General features: G+C 44.4%; 1 protein-coding gene across 3 annotated transcripts in view; it reads right to left on the reverse strand.

Annotated features, from left to right (window-relative positions):
- Positions 1 to 9,079: 9,079 nt before the first annotated feature.
- Positions 9,080 to 22,364, reverse strand: part of CA5A (carbonic anhydrase 5A) — a 47,490-nt gene continuing 34,205 nt past the window's right edge. For 2 of the 3 annotated variants that reach the window (XM_089654121.1, XM_089654120.1), the window contains exons 6-7: positions 18,946 to 19,101; positions 14,317 to 15,551 (exon numbers count right to left, since the gene is read on the reverse strand). In XM_089654121.1, coding sequence (XP_089510247.1) covers positions 15,369 to 15,551; positions 18,946 to 19,101 — 339 coding nt within the window. In that variant the 3' untranslated portion in view covers positions 14,317 to 15,368. Of the gene's footprint in view, positions 10,129 to 14,316; positions 15,552 to 18,945; positions 19,102 to 22,364 lie in introns of those variants that run through there. The other variant, XM_089654122.1, reaches the window with a different exon arrangement.

Raw genomic sequence — 22,364 nt, forward strand, 5'->3', positions numbered from 1 at the left:
GACCGTCACCGAGCGTCCACTGCTGGACCGTCACCGAGCGTTCACTGCTGGACCGTCACCGAGCGTCTACAGCTGGACCGTCACCGAGCATCCACTGCTGGACCGCCTCCGAGCGTCCACTGCTGGACCGTCACCGAGCGTCTACAGCTGGGACCGCCTCCGAGCGTCCACTGCTGGACCGTCACCGAGCATCTACAGCTGGACCGTCACCGAGCGTCTACAGCTGGGACCGTCACCGAGCGTCTACAGCTGGGACCGTCACCGAGCGTCCACTGCTGGACCGTCACCGAGCGTCCACTGCTGGACCGTCACCGAGCGTCTACAGCTGGACCTCCACCGAGCGTCTACATCTGGACCGTCACCGAGCGTCTACAGCTGGACCGTCACCGAGCGTCTACAGCTGGGACCGTCACCGAGCGTCCACTGCTGGACCGTCACCGAGCGTCCACTGCTGGACCTCCACCGAGCGTCTACAGCTGGACCGTCACCGAGCGTCCACTGCTGGACCGTCACCGAGCGTCCACTGCTGGACCGTCACTGAGCGTCCACTGCTGTACCGTCACCGAGCGTCCACTGCTGGACCGTCACCGAGCGTCCACTGCTGGACCGTCACCGAGCGTCCACTGCTGGACCGTCATTGAGCGTTTACAGCTGGACAGTCACCGAGCGTCCACTGCTGAACTGTCACTGATCACTCACTGACTGCCACCTTCATCAATGACATGGCTACATCATGCAGCATGTGTTTTTAAGTGTGTCATGGCTGGAATCATTCAGCCATTCATAAAGGACAGGGATTGGAAGATGGCAGCCTGCAGGCAGGGCCGGGACAAGGGGTGGGCAGGTGGGCACTGCATTATCATGTGAGGTCGGGGGGCCCCATGAGTAGATTGGAAGGAGGGGATTTGTAATTGAAGGGGGAATTGGGGGGCCGGGCAGGGGATAAGTACTGTTCTAGGATGGGAAATCTGAGGAGTGGTGATTTGGGGGGACTTGTGTTGGGAGGGGGATGGGAGAAGAGGATTTGTGCTAGAAGGGGGGATTTGTACTAAAAAAGGTAATGTGGTAGGGGGAGAAGGGATTTGTGCTAGGAGGGGAATGTTGTTTTTTTTGGGGGGGAGGGGATTTGTGATATTTATTTATTTCAGGTACTTATATAGCACCGTCAATGTACGCAGCACTTTACATATATATTGTACATTCACATCAGTCCCTAACCCTCAAGGGGTGTACAATCTAAGGTCCCTAACTTACATTCATACATACACATACTAGGGACAATTTAGACAGGAGCCAGTTCACCTACCAGCATGTCTTTAGAGTGTGGGAGGAAACCCACACAGGCAAACATGCAAACTCCAGGCAGGAAGTGCCGGGGTTGGGATTCGAACCAATGACCCGAGTACTGCCAGGCAGAAGTGCTAACCATTTACCCACTGTGCTTCAAGGATGGGGGATTGGGGGAGGGGAATTTGTGCTGGGATGGAAATTTATGGGGGATTTATGATGGGGGCATATGGAGAGCGGGGCGGACTGACAACTCATGGGGCCCCTGGGCAATAGGGGATAATGGGGCCCCTGCAGGGGCGGACTGACACTTCATGGGGCCTCCGGGCAATAGGGGATCATGGGGCCCCTGTGTCCTTGCCCAAACTCAAAAAAGCCTATGAAAAAGGTACCAGGGGCATCTCATGGGGCCCCCTACTGACCCCGGGCCCTCGGGCAGTGCCCAAGTTTCCGAATGTTCAGTCCGCCCCTGATGGGGAGATAGAGGATTTGAGGGGGGGGGGTGGATAAAGATCTGTGCTTGAAGGGGGGATTTCATCAGGGGGTGGATTTGTGGTGAGAGGAGGGGGGATTTATGCTTAGGGGGTAAGCATGCAGATTAGGGCTTGATTATTTTTTTTTTTTGGGGGGGGGGTATTTTTGTTGACACATAATGCTCATACATCTTGAAGGGGGTGGGGGGCACAATTAGGTATGATCGCTGTGGCTGACCTTGTCCCGGCCCCTCCTGCAGGTGCTCAGTGATGGGAAGTCTATAGAAGGCTGATCATTGGACCTTCCTATCAGGACAGCCTGAGATTGCTGCCCAGGAGCTGATAATGTGCACAGGCGCCACCTGGTGGTGATGAGCAAAACAGCCTGCACTGCCTTCCTCTTTTGAAGTGGACCTGTCAGTAACGCTACAAGTCTACATTATTTATTTATTTCAGGTACTTATATAGCGCCATCAATTTACACAGCACTTTACATATACATTGTACATTCACATCAGTCCCTAACCCTCAAGGGGCGTACAATCTAAGGTCCCTAACTTACATTCATACATACACATACTAGGGACAATTTAGACAGGAGCCAATTAACCTACCAGCATGTCTTTGGAGTGTGGGAGGAAACCGGAGTACCTGGAGGAAACCCACACAGGCACAGGGAGAACATGCAAACTCCAGGCAGGAGGTGCCGGGGTTGGGATATGAACCAGCAACCCTAGTACTGCCAGGCGGAAGTGCTAACCATTTAGCCACTCTGCTGCCCTCATGAGAAAATCCATGAAAAGTCATATTAAACAGCAACAGTATAATTGTTCAATTTTTATCAACACAAATCTGTCCTGGGGCTCCAGTTGGTGGCTTTGCCTAGGCCAGGGGTTGGCAACCTGCAGCTCTCTAGCTGTTGTAGAACTACATTTCCCATGAGGCATTGCAACATTACAAAACTGACAGTTACAGCTATGACTTGCAGAGGCATGATGGAACTTGTAGTCCTGCAACAGCTAGAGAGCTGCAGTTTGCCTACCCCTGGCCTAGGCTAAGGTAAAGTCGTCAGAATACTGCACGCAGGAGGAAGCATTTCCTCAGTCTCCCCTCCCCCAGTGATAAGACTATACATTGTAATAAATCACAAAGGCTGCAGCAGGGGCTGATCTGTGTCAGATGTTTGTGAACACAGCCAAGAACTGCACAGGCAGCAGGATTTACATTATTGTGTCATCTCCGACCCAGAATCTCAGTCTAGGAAGTAGATGGTGACCCTGGATGATGCCTGAACAAAGATGGTGCTGTCCTCCTGGAGAGAAAAGCAGATGAAGATTTTGTTAGGGGGAGTACTGTATTCTCTTTGAGAGGTAAGAAATACCTGGAAGGGTTACACTGACATATTACTCCGCATGCTGCATATAACATGAGAATGTTACAAGTGACAGGTCCACTTTACTTGCATCAAGCAGGAAACAATTGTCCTGTTTAATAGTGTTTATATTGGCTGCCAAGGCATAGCTGGTACTTGTTGTTCTGCAGCCACAGATTGCTCCCTAAAAGGAATTTAGCTAATGTAAACCATAACTGGTAAGAAGTGGGCAGATGGGACTTGTAGTCCCACAGAGACATCTAGCAGCAGAAGCAGCTTATGATACATTGTGCAATATATAAATCTGCCAATTCATGGGAAGAAAATCCGAGGAAATAGAATTATTATATAAATGGGTTTCATATAATTGGGCAAAGAGTTGCGGTTCGACATTTTTGAGAGATGTAATATGACAGACCACTTCAAAGAGGAGGCGTGACATCGCTGCAAGCCTTGCCACCCACAAATCCGAAGAAGATGTTCCCAGACAGAATACAAAGGAAGAAAAAGTAACATTTGTTCTTAAAGCTGAACTCTGGGCACAAAAAAACTTTCATTTAAATATATTCCTGAATAGCCACACAGGATATACAGTAAATCCACTTTGTGTGTGCCAAATGCCTATAAAAACCTAGATATTACCTTGTAAAAGTAGCAGCAACATCATCACGGTGCCATACATATCCTGTTCAGAGAGCAGAGGGGTGAGAGGGCTGCTTCAGGCCCATCCACTACAGATAACTACAGGAGGGGGCGGAGCCAAGACCAGTCACCCTGCACAAGGAGAGAGAGCAGCAGTGGCTGGTATGTTTTACAGGAAGTCTCACACTGGATTACAGCACAGATCTGGGAGAAATACACAAAGCTCACCGAGATTCAGGAAGAATACACAAGGAATTCATTTAGACCAGTGGTCTCCAACACTGTTGTGATGGGGGAACCTCTGATGTGATGGGGACCCCTAATGTGAAGGGAGACCCCTGATTTGAATGGGAGTTGTGATGTGGTGGAAGGACCTCTGAAGTGCAGGGGGGGAACCCTAATGTGAAAGGGGGCTTTGATGTAATGGGAGGACCTCTGATGTGATGAGGGACTGTGATGTAATGGGGGGACTGTGATGTAAAGGGGGGACTGTGATGTAATGGGAGGACCTCTGATGTGAAGGGGGACTGTGATGTGAAGGGGGGACTGTGATGTAATGGGAGGACCTCTGATGTGATGAGGGACTGTGATGTGAAGGGAGACTGTGATGTGAAAGGGGGACTGTGATGTAATGGGAGGACCTCTGATGTGATGAGGGACTGTGATGTGAAGGGGGACTGTGATGTAATGGGAGGACCTCTGATGTGATGAGGGACTGTGATGTGAAGGGGGACTGTGATGTGAAGGGGGGACTTTAATGTAAAGGGGGGACTGTGATGTAATGGGAGGACCTCTGATGTGATGAGGGACTGTGATATGAAGGGGGGACTGTGATGTGAAGGAGGGACTGTGATGTGAAGGGGGGACTGTGATGTAATGGGAGGACCTCTGATGTGATGAGGAACTGTGATGTGAAGGGGGGACTGTGATGTGAAGGGGGGACTGTGATGTAAAGGGGGGACTGTGATGTGAAGGGGGGACTGTGATGTGAAGGGGGGACTGTGAAGTTAATATAATCAAGGTGTTTGTGTGCATTATCCCAGGTTCAATTTTTACACTTTAGACTGGGGGGGGCCTCAGGATTTTGCATACCTTTAAAGGATACAGCAACTGAAGGGAGGTTGGGGAATGCTGGTGTAGAGTTCAGCTGGGACATAATAACATCAGATACATTTTTTCATGTTATGAGGATTTTATTTCATAGGAATATTAATTGGTTTTATTTCATCATTCCAGCAGCTCCCTAATGTAATCCGAGATCCTGCTGTTTTATGAGCCCTTTCTCATTGGATGCTCCCCCCGAAGAGACGAGCCTCAATAGCTGGGGAACCCGGAGAGGAAATGGACAGAAAGCAGATTAAAGAAACTTTGTTTCCATTTTTCACTTACAAAATCTCAGTATTGGAGGGTCGGCTGTAGAGAGAAGGGGGGGGGGGGGAGAGTTCCATCGGCCAGAATTCAGGTTTTGTTTGTCAGACTCCTACAGAAAGCTGCCCGGCCAGGTCACCAAGTAGAATTTAAGGGCCACTTCTGCTCTGACACCCACACAGGTTCTACAGCCAACAAAACAGCCTTTCACATGGCCCAAGGGAAACTCAGAAATACTGCAGATTGTATCTGAATAGTTCGGCTCCAGGAATGTCCAGACGCAGCAAAACCAGCACACGGGAAAACGTAGATGATGAAGTAAAATTCATGTTGTCACCTACCTGATAGGAGACTGAAATGCCGAGGGTGGCCATTCTTGTATCACCAGCCAGTGCAGGAGGCACATGAAGGCCTGGAGATATTGATTGCAGATCCTTGACCTAAAGATGCTGGCAGGACATCAGGAGGGCAGGCAGCGGAACCACAGGAAGCACCAGCAGATGTTAAAGGAGAATTCTGGCTTAGCAGTGGGGTCAGGACAGTAAAGTTTGCCAATGACACCAGTAGGCCAATAGCAGGAGCACTCATTGGGGTGTAGTTATAAAACAAATACACAGAGCTATTCATCTTGCGAAACTGCATGAACACGTCTTCCTACTAGGCTGTTATCTCTCCAGGTCAGATGTTCTTCATTAGAATATTGTGAATCAGGAAAATACCACATTATGGCCACTAGATGGCCAGCATAGTAAATACGTATTTATTTCTTAGGATCATCAACCTCATCTAGTGGCCATAATGTCGTATTTTTCTGATTCACACTTAAGGTAGATTTAGATGTGCATCTAACTTTCCCTTGCCTCTGAAGCCAGATCTGCATTAGGATTGTGCTCCAGAGGCTACTGACAGGTGGTGAGAAAGCAATCTGACACCTCCTCACCGCCTGTTTTAACCTGCTGTTGTGGGGCGTTTGCATATGTAGCATTCGGCAGGTTTGCCAACAGCCGAGCGATGCATGTCGGGTCTGCTGCCTATTGCAACTTAAGGGTGGGGAGTTGGCAGGGAGCAAAAAAAGGTCTCAACTGCACATTTTTGCCGCCCTCTAACTGCAAGTTTAAACAAGGCCTAAAGCACATAAAGACATTTGTTAGGAGGAGTAGTGTGATCTCTGTGAGAAGTAATGACAGAAAAGTGTTATACTGACACCTAACTCAGCATGCTGTCTTTACAGTGTTGCTAAACCCACAACTGTACAATCAGTCTGTATATGCAGGAGAGCGTGCTTGTTATACTCACTGTGGAACCTAAGGGGTTAATCCTCTGCATTGTGTGAAAAAGCTGTTTGATCCTGTCTTCTCTGATCCGCTCCTTCTTCCAGTGCCCCCCTCTTATCTCCTTATAAGACATAGCGTGTGGAGTCACTCTGCACATGCTCAGTTTGGTGTGTATTGCTAGAGAGTTTTTTTTTTCTTGGGAGAGTGCATGTGATCAGCACAGGGCCAATCAGCACTCTCCAGACAAAGATGAGGGGTTCTGCATCCTCCTAGAGCAGATTGAAAACACCCCCTACAAGCTTTAACGTGCTCTTCTGTACATTGAAAGAAGTCACAAGACATCTATATACAGCTGATGAGAAAAGGTATTTAGCAGTTTATATATACTGAAATAATTTCATTTCCATGTTGTGTGTACTGTGGGAGAGCAGATATAGTGAATGCCCCTTTTGATAACATCGGAAGTCACAAAACGTGTCATTCTTACCATACAACCATTAACACACCTGTAGATAATTCTACAGGTGTGTTAATGGTTGTATGGTAAGTATGACAATAAGAATTCACAAATTTCGCATTAATATATTATATAAATAGAAATACAAAAGACGATTGCTCTGATGGATTCATCGCCAAATGTAACCATAAGTCCACTGAATATGGCTGAATTAAATACTCTTACCCTAAAAATACTTTATATAGCTTTACATCTCATTCCCCATAAGGATCCGCTCACGGCCGATCCTACGGAGGCAACATCATCCTTATAAGGGACACCTCTGGAAAAAATGCATCGTAGTGTATCATCATTTAAACATGTGCTCAGTGCTCCCCTAAGATCGCACACAGCGTAAGTTTTAATGTTTACATGTCTCTAGACATCTAAAAACCAATGGCAAAATGGCGCCGTGCAGGCGCACGAACGTGTACAAATTTCAGGCTTCAGCAAGATGGCGCTGGCGTAATACGCATGCGCCGTCTTGCCTATATAAAGCCCCATGTTACTATAGGGCGTCAATGGTATCTTCCTCTGAAGAAGTGCGTGCGCACGAAACGCGTAAGGTGCCAGGACGTCGTGACATCATGCCGCCGGTGCCACGTGGAGGCCCGGCTGCCATATTTGACTCTGGAGGGTTAGTTTATCTCTGCAGACCTGACGCTGTTACATTGCTTTTACTGCTCTTATTTTGTTTGCAAACACTCGTTTTTACCAAATAAATACAATTTTGAATACTACACTATGGGCACCCTTCCCTGTCTCCCTTGAGGAGCATTTCATTTGCAGAGCCCCTTTTTGTGATCCAGCCACCTTCTGTAGCCAGAGAAGGGAGTCCCCTATAAGCAGGCATCCTCACCTACTCCTCCCTTAAAGGGACCTCTGGTTACCTGGATCCGTTTAACCTCTATCAGGCAAATAAGACCATTACCCTGAGGGAGGATTACCTACGCCCCTGACCAGACCTCTACCTGATAAGGAGACCCTGGATGTGATACTTAATGCAAATATTAATTACGCATCTGGTGAGTGCGTAATTTTACCGTATCTCTTGGAGCACCACCACGGAATTTCAATAGTTCTTATGCACCTTATATCCACACAGACTGCTATTCATATTGAACGTTTTATATTTTTAATTATTAACCTTGTCATTTTGATGTGTGATATCCTATATACTGGTGATTAATGTTTTAAGCACTGCACTGTTCTATCTTACTAGTGGACACTGGGTGATTTTTATTTTTGATCATAAGTGCCCATTGCGAATTGATTTTGTTATTTATATTTTTGAGGATAATGCACTATATGCAGCCATTTGTTCTTTTTTGAGGTATACGTGGACAATTGGTTTTTGGAGATGTATCAAGTTTATGTATGATATTTTGAAGATTCACAGACGCTGAGGAGTTTTCCTGACTTTGGACTTTCTGGGGGGAAAGTGTGACTTTTTCTGCGTCTAGGCCTCTAGGGGATTTATTTGATTTTATCTTATTTTATGGGTTTACTGATTTTTGATTTTTATCAAGCAAGTGCTTGTTGCCAAGGTAAGCACCGGTTATTAACCGCTTCCTGTCCACACTATAGCAGAAATACTGCTACAGGAAGGCACGGGTGCGCAAAATCACATATATTTTTGTGAGCGAGGCTGTCAATCACCTGGTCCCGGCCAGTGATTACTCACTAGCGCCCAGTGATTGCTGAGGATTTCCGACGGGAAGGAGAACTGTTTGTAAATGAAACAGTTCTCCTCCTTGTCAGCTTGTGCACACTGCTTTGCATGGCTGTGCACAGCACAGCCATAGAAAGCAGTGTGCTTACAGAGAAACACGTTGCCCCATAGTAAAACACACTCAGCACACAGTTAACACTTTTATTGCCCCTCATGTTAACCCCTTCCTGCCCAATGTCATTAGTAGTGTCAGTGTTTTTTTTAGCACTGATCACTGTATTGGTGTCACTGGGGATGTCAGTGACACAAAGTCAGTTCCCCCTCCCCCCCCTCCAGTGTCAGAATGCCCACCGCAGTCCCACTATAAGTTGCTGATCGCCGCCATTACTAGTAAAAATTAAAATAAATGTATATTTTAAAAAATTCCAGTATATATACACACCACCATTTGTAAACGCTATATTACTTTCACGTAAACTGATTAATATTCACGTATTGGGATTTTTAAAAAAATTTTTATTGGACATGTTTAATAGTAAAAAGTCAAAAATATATTTTTTCTCAAAAGTTTTTTTTTTTTATAGAGCAAATAATAAAAAACGCATAGGCGATCAAATTCCACCAAAAGAAAGCTCAATTCATGGGAAAAAAAAAAAAGGACATAAAATGTAATTTGGGTGCAGCGTTGCATGACCAGGCAATTGTCAGTTAAAGTAATGCAGCGCTGTAATGCAAAAAATGGCCTGGTCAGGAAGGAGGGGAGGGGGGAGGGTGATGTGGATAAATCCTCGGGAAGTGGTTAATGAACATTATCTGATTGATTTTGTATAATTATCAAAAGGCTTACAAAAGACATAGGAACACGGAACAAACCGTTACATGTGCCCTTTGTTGGACAAACACTGAAAAAATGAGAGTCCTTCTCTGAAGAGCACCTGTACACTTGCTGAAAACGATGTGCTGCAAATGATGCAAAGGGGTAACCAATAAAATACAACTATTGGGGGGTGTCTATGGGCTTTTGTTAGTTCCAACCAGATTTTCATTCCCATACAAGTCTATTGAAAGGCAAATCCTGCTTGAAAGAATCCAAATACAGATCAGAACATTGTCAAGGAGTTCTGGATAATCTCATAAGCATCTATTAGTGCACATTGCTTGTACACACTCATGGGGTCTTTCATGTCACAGGACCAAGCTTCCTGTGCTGCATAGGATGTGAACAGCTAGACCACAAGATAAAAATAAATAGTCCATCAAAAGCAAAAAAAAAAAAAAAGCTTTAGCTGAATAATTCACCTCCAGTCCAGAGCAGTTTTCATGCATTAATTCTTTTTTGCCAATAGATGTCCTCAGTCTAATGGCCAGCATCAGTCAGCTCACTTCTGAGCCCAGCCTGTGACTGAACAGTGAAAGGAGAAGCAGCACAGTGGTGAGCTCATCTCTCCATCACCCTGTTCTCTTCTCCTCCCTGCATGCTTTTTGTTGGCACATGGACTGATTGGCTCCTTTTTCTGCTTCTTCCTCCCACTTTCTGAGCTTTGCTGTACAGGGAATGCAAGAGGTTAATACCAAGTCAAATTTAGGTACTTGCATTTATTATTATTATACAATATTTATATAGCACCAAAAAGTTTGCTCAGTGCTGTACATTCTAGTGGGAGACAGTACATGAGACAATACAATACACGAGGGGTTCGAGGGCCCTGCTCCTTGGAGCTTACAATCTAGGAGGGAGGGGATAGTGGTACAGGAGGAAATGGCTGTGGGGGATGGAGTGGTAGGAGGAGTGGAGGAGATCGGCTGTTAGGTGAGGGCAGGGTAGGCTTCCCTGAAGAGATGGGTTTTCAGGGTGCGCCTAAAGATGAGGAGGGTAGGTGACAGTCTGATGGATTGGAGTAGTGAGTTCCAGAGGATGAGGGAAGACCTGGAGAAGTCCTGGAGTCGGACATGGGAGGAGGAGAACAGGGAGCTAGAGAGTAGGAGGTCTTGTGAAGAGCGAAGGGTACGGGTTGGGTGGTATTTGGGTATCAGGTCGGTGAGGTAGTTTGGGGCAGTATTATGAATAGCTTTGTACGTCAGTGTTAGTAGTTTGAATTTTATGCGTTGGGCAATCGGAAGCCAGTGGAGGGAATGACAGAGGGGGTGGCAAATACCGAGCGGTTGGTAAGGTGGATGAGTTCAGGATAGACTGAAGCAGGGACAGTCTGTGATGAGGCAGGCCGGTGAGGAGGGAGTTACAGTAGTCGAGTCGTGAGATAATAAGGGAGTGAATGAGTTGTTTAGTAGTGTCTGGGGTTAGGAACGAACGTATTTCGGAGCTGTATTTAATATGCCTGTTATTAATTACAGAGCTGCATTAATTTGAAAATAGCATTCATTTTGAATAGCCTCTGGATGTTTCTATGATATAGGTCTGATAGTGTCACATTTCAGGTGCCAAGCTAAGGCCTAGACACTGCAATGTGAGGGTGTAGCACTGCAGGCTCAAAAAAAAAAAAAAAAAAAAAAAGTGATCTCTTTGGGATAAAAGCACCCATAAAGAATAAAAAGGAGGACAGGGATAGAGGTGAGGACCGGCTGCACATTTTACCACTAGGCAGCAGCTATTGTCGTTTTTGACCGGCACTCATAATCCTGCTCTCCTGACAGTCAACACTTGGCAGCGCCGGCCGGTTTGTCCATCAGGCCAATAATGAGCCTAGTAATTAGATTATACAATCAGATTCCGGCCATCATGGAAGTGCTTTGTGCTCCATCGACCTACATAGAAAAGCCAACCAGGACAGACACGGGACAGGCCTAACTTTCAATAGAATCTCTTCTCATTATTTTCCCATGTTAGGAAAAGAATTAAACAAAAAAAAATAAAAGGAATCTCTTTCCCACCACGGCAGAGGAAGCTCAGTTACTGTGCACGGAAAACAATCAATGGACAGATTGTTACAAAAGACAAAGTAGATTGGAGTGGGGTATGTATGGGAACAGCGGTGTAGGATGTCCAGCGTTGCATTGAACCTTCTGAGCAAAAGAAAAATATAGGCATAAAGCAGAGTTCTAGACCAAACTAAACATCAGCATTTAAATGTGACCTCTTCTCCTTGATTGAAATGGCTTACTCTGATTTCACTGCACACTGTGAGCTTCTCACAATGTGCACTAGAAGCGGCAGCAAGTCAGATAGAGTCCGCCTCATTTCCTGGCTGGAGGACATCCAGCATCATCTAGCTCCTCCCTCCCAAGCTGGACTGTCCCTGGCCCGCCTCTTTCATTCTGTGGTATTCAGATCTTTGCATCACATGTGGGCGGTCTGCATGCAAATACAGCCTGTCTGTTAATGCCCACTCCACCAGACTGACACCCACCCATCAAGGCATTTTGATATTTGCATAATTCCTCCAAAGAGCCAGCCTACTCCTTCTATCAGGACCGAGGGCTCTTAAAAGGAGTAGAGCGGCAGGGTGCTGTGATGTTTTGGGGAAGCCATGTACAGCCCTCGCTGGTCCCTCCCACCAGCCATGATCTGCATTGGATATAGAAAACCAGAGACCCAGTGGTGACATCACTGGGTCTCAAATAAGCAATGTAATGAAAATGTAAAAGGTTTTATTTCCATTTTTCATTAGCATGCCGATCAGGGGAGAGGGGGAATCAGAGAAGACAAAATAGTGGCAGATTAAATTTCAGCTTTCATTGCACTTTTTCAGTAAAGGTATGAACCAAGGAGCTACTTGGATGAGAGGTGAAACATTTGCAATAATACAAACAAGTCCCGGTGAATGTGAACTGCTCATAGATAAACCATGACAGCGATAAACAAGGTCCTTCACAGACATTCCAAGATCAAAATAATAAGAGACGGGAGCCAATCACATGTAGAACATTTTTATATAGAACATCTTCCAAGTTTAATCATTACAATGTTTCTATGTCAAGAAATAAAAAGAAGGCCATATAGAATATAAAATCTTAGAACACCCCTCGTCTAGAAGTATTTGGGGTTATTTATTATGTATAGACAGACAACAAATTCAGACGCCGATCTTATAGAACTTTTTAAAACATTGAATGAAGATTAAAACGTTGTGTTCATTAAATGATCGCACTGTGAAAGCACACAATGTAACAAAACAGCTCGCTTTCTGTTTTCCTCATTATACACCATCAGAGTTTACAGAAGATTAACAAGACGCTCAAAGCACAAGGTTGTACAGTAATATGTATATTATTAACAGGACAACAAATGAAAGGTTGCAATGTATAAAACACAAACCGTAAAAACAGAACAATAAGGTGCACCGGTGACCTACACAGTGGCAGCCATTTTTTTTGACCTTGAGCATGCAGTCAAATCAAATCATTCGCAGCTGCTGACATCAGACACAACTTGGTCTTTTTTTAGTTTCTTGTGAAATGAGGACCATTTGCTTTTGCCATAAGTTAATACCAGCTGCCCTTAAAAAAAAAAAAATATATAGAAGTGCCAACATTTAAATCAAAGTACCCCCTGCATCCCTCCCCCAAGATAGAAGAGAAAAGATCACATGCATTGAATACTAGAAAAAAAAATTACCCTTTAAAATGGCAGATGACAAAGGAAGAATATGGAAACATTTGAAAACATTGTTACAAAGTGAGGTCGATGAGACAAAAGGACACTTTAATTATCTAGAAGACCCACCAATGTGCAATACAAGGACAGCGACCTCTCCTCTGCCTTCAGGAGGATCTACAGCAGCTTTACAGATACAGTTCACATGGAACCCAAAACAAAAAAAGCTTTATCCTCTCATATCTATCTATCCATCCATCTATATAGTAAAACTACCAACATCCCCAGTCCTAAAATTCCTCGTTAGATACGGTATATTTATTTGCCTGTACATCTATCACTCCAATCAGAGTGCTGTCAGTTAGAACCTGTCCACAGTTCCAGCAGACAAAAGGAGACAGGATAAGGTCAGACAGAGCTCACCATCTCTGCTGGAACACTTATCCTAACTCTTCAGACAAGATCATGTGACCAATGCCTTGGCACTCAATCATGTGAGCAATGCCTTGGCACTTAATCATGTGACCAATGCCTTGGCACTCAATCACGTGACCAGCTCCAGATAGAGCGGTCATCTCTGCAAGTATTGTAGCTGCTGTTTTTTTAGCTTGTATGAGCATACTGAGACATGATCACACATGGGATGGGGACATGATTAGGTTTTAGGTCTGCATTAAAGCAGAACTCCAGTCATAACACACAATTCAGCAGTAAAAAGTGGAAACCTGTTTCTTTTATTGCCTTCAAATGCATTATTTTATTGAGCTCTGGTGATACCAATCAAAGAAGGAAGCCCTGTTAATATCCCTACATGCTACGCTATCACAATCTACACAGCTACCAGAATCAGGCGATTCATCAGCTTTCACTACAAATGCTGGAATTATCAGCGGTGATCTGAAGTCTGAACCAGACCAATGTTCTTGTGCGTAGTCTGCAAAAAAGAAAACCTGTGCCCAAGTGCAAAACAACAGGATCAATATAATCATGGCCCCACCAGCTCACTTCCAGCCCCCCCCCCCCCCCCCCCAAGTGTAACCCACTATCCTCACCCCCCCATGTGACCCACTGTCCTCACCCCCCCCCCCCCCCATTACTCACTTCCATCACCCTTCCCACCCTCCTGTTACTTACTTTCCCTCCATGTGACCCACTTCCCTCCCTCTCCTCTCCCCATGTGACCCACTAATTCCCCCCCCCCCCCATTTGACTCATTTTTCTCAACCCCACATGTGCTTGGCCCCTAATGCTCGCAGCACTCTGACATGGGATGGGGGAGATGGTCCTCAGCCCTGTGTAAGCTCCAAGTCTGCAGTCTTCCTCTCTGAGCTAAATGGAGCAAAGTGAAGGAAAGAGGAGTATGTACAGCTGCAATAATTTCCATTAAAGTGGACCTGTTCCGTCGCTTGCATGGGTAAAGCACAGGTTCAAATTAAGGCTGGACACTTACAAAATTCATGGACATTTATCATTAATAAAAAGTCAGCAAACACTCCCCTACCCACAAAACAATCAAACCATAATAAAAGAAAAGAGAAAAAAAATAACACTCTATAATTAGGCGCATGAGCTACCACAATGTCGATTAAGTAGCTCACAGCACTGCATAATAGTTATATGGGTAAACCTCAATAAACATAACCCTAACCCGCCCATGAAAAGTCCACACCGATTTTATGAAAGATCAGCACCATGTCTATGGTCCCTCTCCCTGATCAATATTATGTATCTCCTATTAAATCCACAGCACCGCTAAAACCACACTAAGCCCCAGTGAGGTGGATCAGTGTCCACTAACCTTCCGTAGCCCCTGACAACTAGGTAGTATGAAGATGGACCATTCTACACAGGCCTAACTTATATGACCACATACGGCCTGCTCCAAAATCCTGAAATTAATATGGATATTAAGCCTTAAGGGCACTTAGAACCATTATGTTTATCCAGAAAAAGTATTAAAAAAAAAAAAAAACACACAAAAAACAAAACAAAAAAACACAACCCCCCCCCCCCCACAAAATACCCTGTAAAACAATATATAGTAAAAGTGTTCTATAAAAGGTGATCCATCCATGGCGTTGTTGGTTGATATGGTCATACTCGGTATCACTACATATATCTGGAAGTAGGCATCCGGCTAGATTTGTGGTGGTGTGCCGTTTGCAGGATGGCAAGAGCTTTGCATCTCACTCAAACCTCTCCAATGTTCCTGGCCTCCGGCAAGCAAGGCATTTACACCGTCTGCTGACGTTGCGATTTGGCATCTTCCTTTTTGAGGTCAGACAATTTGAGCGCCGGCTGGAATGTGGAATGGACAGTGCGGTTCATTAGCGGCTGCAGAGGGCGGAAGTTGTCTACCATGGTTTTCTCTTCCTCCCCCACGGAGCTGAAGAGTAGACTGCGAAACACGGCCAACTGTGAGGGAAAGACCGCAGAGGCATTAGTCAGATATTCTATAAGTGGAACTCCAGGCGAACAAACAAATACATTATTCAATATACTTACTGTTTTGCCTGCCAGAGGATTTGTTATTCTGGCGAGCCAGTCAGGCGACAAAACACGCCCTGGCCAGTCAGTGAACCACTCTACTACCTTCCTGGCTTAGTATCACCACATCTGGGGTCAGCTCTATGCTCCCTGGACACAGGTGAAATTGCAGATTTAGGGTCCTCTGAAGTTGGAGGCGGACAGGTGACACATGGAGAGAGATTACGTAAAAGTGAACAGCTAGCCAAATGATTATATCCCCTGTCAACTGTTTAATGCTATTCCGGGCTCCATCGGAGCTCACGCCGGTTTTACCCGGAGTGCCCATTCCGCGGCCAATCAGAAGACAGCTCTCCTGATTAGCGTGCTTCTAAAAATCCTTGTGATACATTGCTCTGTATTCAAACAACGCTTTTCTACACCCAAGCTGAGCCCCTGCTGCAAACATTAGTGCCCATCTCCAGTGACCCCGGTTGCCCTCCAGGCTCTCCAGTTAACCCTGTGCGCTCCAGTGATCCCTCTGCGCTCCTATGACCAGTGACCCCTTGTGCGGTCCATTGATCCTGTTGCCCTCTCCAGTGCCCCAATACACTCTGTCTCCAAGTGCACCCCTGTGCAGCCTCCCCTTTGCTCTGCAGTTGTCTAGCCTGATGCCCTCCTCTGTCAATACCCTCTGCTGAACCACCCCCCCCCCACCACCCCACCACCACCTTCAAGTACGCTTCCATTACCTTTCCATGCATACAGACCCCAATATGTGACATTTTCCCCCCACTTTGTCATGGTGAGAATTGTTTCATCAGACAGGAAGTCAGAGAAAGTTTGCAACAGGGACAAGTTTCTCTAAGGCTAGGTTCACATATGTGCGGGTGGTGCTGCTGCAGATCCGCACAAAAATCCGAGCAGCTGCACCACCCATAAAGAAGAATGCAGACCCACGGGCGGGTACCATTCATTCTAATGGCATGCCGCCCACACTGGAAATCGCAACAGCACTGGGAACCGAGGTTCCCATACAGGCTGCGGTTTTCGAAGAAGTGCAGGGAATTCTTTCCTGCGTGTCCCGGGGCACGGGAGTCCATTCAAATAAATGGGCTCTCATGGCCGCACAAAACGTGACCCGCGGATATATGAACCAGGGGTAACAGAGTCCCAAATAGTAACAAAACATCCTCAGGGGTTCTATTCCTTCCCAGCTCCACCTGCACTGCCACATCAGAGAGCTAAGCATGAATAAAGTCTCATCATGGCAGAAAGACTCAATGATCAATGGAACACAAATGCCATGGATTACCACCCGCACTGGCAGTCCAATGACACTTTCACCAGTTCTGTAATCAAAAGTCTATAACATGGAGTTGGAGGAAGAGTCTGCAGGATCACAGCTGCAATGTTCTGCAGGATCCTATGCAAAAGAAACAAAAATAAAAATAAACGAAAAAAGCCTTTTTTTCTGCAAAATGTTGGTGCATTTATTTATTTTTTTGCAAAAGATGAACTTTAAAGTGGAACTTCACTCTCTCAATCAACACTGACTAATTGTAATCCTTCTGCTCCTAGCATTAGTAAATAGAAAAGTATATTCTATTTGCTTGTTTTAGACTTTTGTTTTAGATTTTTTCAATTACTCCCTGGCTTCCAGGCCTAAACAAATGAAATCATACATCCCAGGAGTCTTCAAAAGGGAAGGAAGGGCTTTCGCAGCTAAGCACACCCTTCTGCCTGCATGCCTGAGCTAAGGGCAGATGGATTCCAGGAAGTAAATGCTACATGGATCATCTGCCCTTACCCAATATGGCTGCAGCCAGATAGGCTAGGCTGCAAAGTGATTTCTCAACAAAATAACACATGGAGACATTGATGGATAGATGAGTTTGCTTTGAATAATAAAAATGTATTAAAATTGTGATTTTAGTTTGTGGTGCTCAGATGCAGCGCAGTTCCCTGCTCCCATTGAATCACAGAGAAATTCATAGGTTTGAAAAATCCCCCTAATTCAGGGGGAAAATTTCCAAATTAGCTACACTCAATGGTTACTTCTGCCAGTCACATGAAAACAGGACATAGGGAGTGGTGGGGGACCAGAAACCCCATACTCCTGAAGTGTCGGTTTCTGAAGTGTCTTCAAGAGGCAATTTTTCTCCAATACAGCAGCAATTGGTTGCATGGGTAGCAGGAGCGGTAAGTCCTGAATACCTTCCTTTGCAGTCACTCTAAATCCTAAATCCACCAGCTATTATTATTATACAGGATTTATATATTATTATACAGGATTTATATATTATTATTATTATACAGGATTTATATATTATTATTATTATACAGGATTTATATATTATTATTATACAGGATTTATATATTATTATTATACAGGATTTATATATTATTATTATACAGGATTTATATATTATTATTATACAGGATTTATATATTATTATTATTATACAGGATTTATATATTATTATTATTATACAGGATTTATATAGCTCCAACAGTTTGCTCAGCGCTTTACAATATAACGGGAGACAATACAGCAACAATACAGTTCAATACAAGAGGGTTAGGAGGGCCTGATCCTTGGAGCTTACAATTTAAGAGGGAGGGGCTAGTGGTACAAAAGGTAATAACAGTAGGGGGACAAACTGATGGGAGAAACATAAAACAGTGGGGGGACAAACTGATGGGAGAAACATAAAATTTGGTTATTAGCTAAAGGCAGGATAGGCTTCCCTGAAGAGATGAGTTTTCAGAGATCACCTAAAAGTGGGCAGAGTAGGCAATAGTCAGATAGATTGGAGTAGAGAGTTCCAGAGGATGGGGGAGGCTCTGGAGAAGTCCTGTAGAGGAGCATGGAGAAGAAAAGGGAGCTAGAGAGCAGGAGGTAGTGGGAGGAGCAGAGAGGTTAGGGTGATATTTGGAGACAAGATTGATGATGTAATTGGGGGCAGAGTTATAAAATGGCTTTGTAAGTTATTGTTAATGTTTTGAATTTTATTCATTGGGCAATGGGAAGCCAGTGGAGGGATTGGCAAAGAGGGACGGCAGATATGGAATGGTTGGTAAGGAGGATGAGTCTGGCAGGAGCATTCATGATAGACTGAAGAGGGGATAGCCTGCAATTAGGCAGGCCAATGAGGAGGGAGCTACAAAAGTCAAGGTGAGAAATAACCAGCTATCCCATCACAGTGGAGAGAAATTCTCGGAGACACAGCAAATGCTAACACGTCTCTGTCACATTTCTGCAGCGGGAGGAACGGTCGGGTCGCTGGGGTCACCAACTCCCATGGACTTTAAATCACAAGAATTTCAGAAAGCAAGTCACCTGACTATGGTCGACCTCAATGGGTTTCTTCTTGATAATCCAGGTCACAGACTCGGTCAGCGGTGGCGTGGTCAAGGAGCCAGAATATGTCCAGTAATCATTACAGGTTGGCAGAAAGCAGGAGGGGTCAAAATAATTGAATTCAGTAAGAGCGTCCTAAAAAAAGGAAATCAAAAGGAATGTGAACTTGGATTGGATGACATTTAGTTTGCACTGTGCATCAAACAATTTTCATGTGTTTTGTAATCTCCTTAACTCCCCCCCCCCCAGTTCTGCTGATCTCCTTCAACCTCTTTAAGCCACTTTCTACCTGCATGTACTTACTCCAGCATTGCTTGCAAGTCATTGCTCTGAACAGTAACTCAGTAACTACTACAGGGTTATTGTACAGTTGTATCATCAACTATTGCTTTTTTTCATTTTTTAAAATATGAATTTAAATCTTTTTTCAATATAAAGGAACAAGAAGCTATACAAAGTATAGAACATGACATACATTTTCATATCAGCATTCTAGCATTTTTATGTAAACATTTTTTTATTATTATTATTATGAGTAGTCATTTTTATATCTTATATTATTGCACCTCAGAAATCTCAGATTTTTAAAAAAAAAAAAAATATGACAGGGGGAATTGTGGGGAAGAAGGGGTTAGAGGGGTGAATGGCCTTAAGATAGCGGCAAATTCCTCTTCGAGTTCTAGGAAGTATTATCTGACTTTTTTTTTTTTTTTTAAATAAAATACTTTCTGCCTTGTTATAACTTTTTTTTTTTTTTTTACTATATACTGTAACTTTAAAATTAGGTTATTCAATCTAATTATTATTTCGCCCTCGTATTGTAAAGCACTGTGCAAACTGTTGGCGCTATATATAAATCCTGAATATTATTAGTAATCAATAATAAAAGTTTATTATTATCGTCATTAATTTAATTAAACATATATATATGTTATTTTATATTTATTTATGTATTTCAGGTACTTATATAGCGCTGTCAAATTACGCAGCGCTTTTACATATATGTTGTACATTCACATCAGTCCCTAACCCTCAAGGGGTGTACAATCTAAGGTCTCTAACTCACATTCATACATACGCATACTAGGGACAATTTAGACAGGATCCAATTAACCTACCAGCATGTCTTTGGAGTGTGGGAGGAAACTGGAGTACCCAGAGGAAACCCACACAGGCACAGGGAGAACATGCAAACTCTAGGCAGGAGGTGCCGTGGTTGGGATTTGAACCAACAACCCTAGTACTGCCAGGCAGAAGTGCTACCCACTTAGCTACTCATTTTATATTATTCATATTTAAACAACTCCTTCACTCCACCTACCTGAAGACCTTTAAGTGGGCTATGCTGGGGAGGCAACACAGCTTCACGTGACTGCTGTTATTGGCTCTCACAGCAGTCACATGATCGGGAGTGTGTCCTGTTGGTTCCTAATCAGACGTTGTGACCAAGAGCTGATGGCGATAGCTCGGTCAGCATGTTGGGAGCGCACCATAGATGCATATAGGCGGCAGTGAAGCGTTAAAGCCCACTTTTCCTTTCACCGCCGAGATGTGTTAAGCGGTCAGTAAGAGGTTAACTTACGTTTTATATATTGTATTTTTTCAGGAAATTATATTTTATTACATGAACCCTTGAAAAACATAAATGCATGTCCCTGAATTCTCTGAAAAGCCTCCTATAAACCCCTTTATGACAATTACCTTCGAGAACATTCTACAAAATGTAGATATGCAATTTAGGAACCGGTAAAAATTCAGGAATTTCTAGTATCCCATGAAAAAATATAAATATAATTGTTCAGAGTCTCCAACTTATTTGTCTTAGCAAATCAAAGTGCTCAGGAAACGGGGAGACATAAAAGCAGCAGCTGAGACTCTGCCGGAGGGGAAACGTTAAGACAGACTTAAGGATCTGAAAAAATCCCAACAGAAGGAAAATCTTTTATTTAGTGAAGCTCAATGTGACGGCCTCAGAGTAATCTTATTACAGTGAGGAAACACCGAAAACTTCAAAGTGGAAACAAGATGACCTTAAGGCACAATAAACCCTCACAGAGCAATGATTAGTTATGTAGAGCGCTGGAAGGAAAAGAGGATTTCTTATTAAAGCAACTCCGGGATAAGCAAATATTGTCCAAATCCATTTGTCATGTGTAATCTCCCTGAATCTTTGTGTATTTCTTCCAGATCCGTGCAGTATTCCAGTAACCATGACCTGTCCCTGCTGCTCTCTCCTTGTGCAGATAGACTGGTCTTGTCTCTGCCACCCCTGCTGTAGTTTTCTGTAGTGGGTAGAGCCTTCTGGACCCCTCTCACAGCTCTGCTCAGGCTATGAACGGCACAGTGAAGATGTCACTGAAAACCCAGATGTTACCTTGTAAAAGCAGCAAAGGCATTTGGTGCGAAGAAAGTGGATTTAGATTTCTTGTGGCTATTGAGGAATATATTTCAAGCACAGTGCATATCCTGTAAGCAATTTATGTGAACTTCCTGAAAATGTGCACTCCAGCAGCAGATGAGAACTATAACCCCAATTCCATAACAGGTGGGACGTTATGTAAAATCTACATAAAAACAGAAAGCAAAGATTTGCAAATCTCAAACCCATATTTTATTCACAATAGAAAAACACATCAAAATGTTTAAACTGAGAAAATGTACCATTTTAAAGCGGAGCTCCACCCAAAAGGGGAAGTTCCGCTTTAAGGACTGCTCCCCCGCTTCCCATTAAGGATTGGCACCTTTGGGGGTGGGGGGGGGAGCGAGGACCTGAAATCGACAGGTACCCGCTCCCACTTCCGGTCCGATCACCTAGGCGATCGGAAACGGAAGGTGTCCTCCCTCCCTGTAGTCTTCTAGGACACGTCACAGGTCCCAGAAGACTACAGGACCATTCAGAAAGCGCAGCGCTACTCGCACATGGGCAATGGGTACCTGGCTGTGAAGCCGCAAGCTGTCACAGCCGGGTGCCCACACTGAAGATGCCGGCCTCCTGGAATACAGGACGGACAGTAAAACAGACTGCAGGGGACACACCACGGGACCGAGGGACAGGTAAGTGGCTGTTTTTTAAAAGTCAGCAGCTACAGTTTTTGTAGCTGCTGATTTTTATTTTTTGACTGTAAGTGGAATTCCACTTTAAGAAAATAAGGTAATTTTTTAAATTGATGGCAGCAACACATCTCAAAAAAATTGGGACAGGGCAACAAAAAAAGCTGGAAAAGTAAGTGGTACTAACAAGGAAGAGCTGGAAGAACATTTTGCAATTAATCAGGTTAAGGGCTCTTTCACACTGCTCCATATGCATTTTTGCCGCGGTGCTTTAAATTTAATGCAACGCATAATGCATTTGCTTTTTCTCTGGACAAAGCACTTCCCAGCGGCTCATAGCATTTTTG

The sequence above is a fragment of the Staurois parvus genome, unplaced genomic scaffold (assembly GCF_062004578.1).
Source record: "Staurois parvus isolate SC_StPar_1 unplaced genomic scaffold, SC_StPar_1.0 ptg000745l, whole genome shotgun sequence".
NCBI classification, from domain to species: domain Eukaryota; kingdom Metazoa; phylum Chordata; class Amphibia; order Anura; family Ranidae; genus Staurois; species Staurois parvus.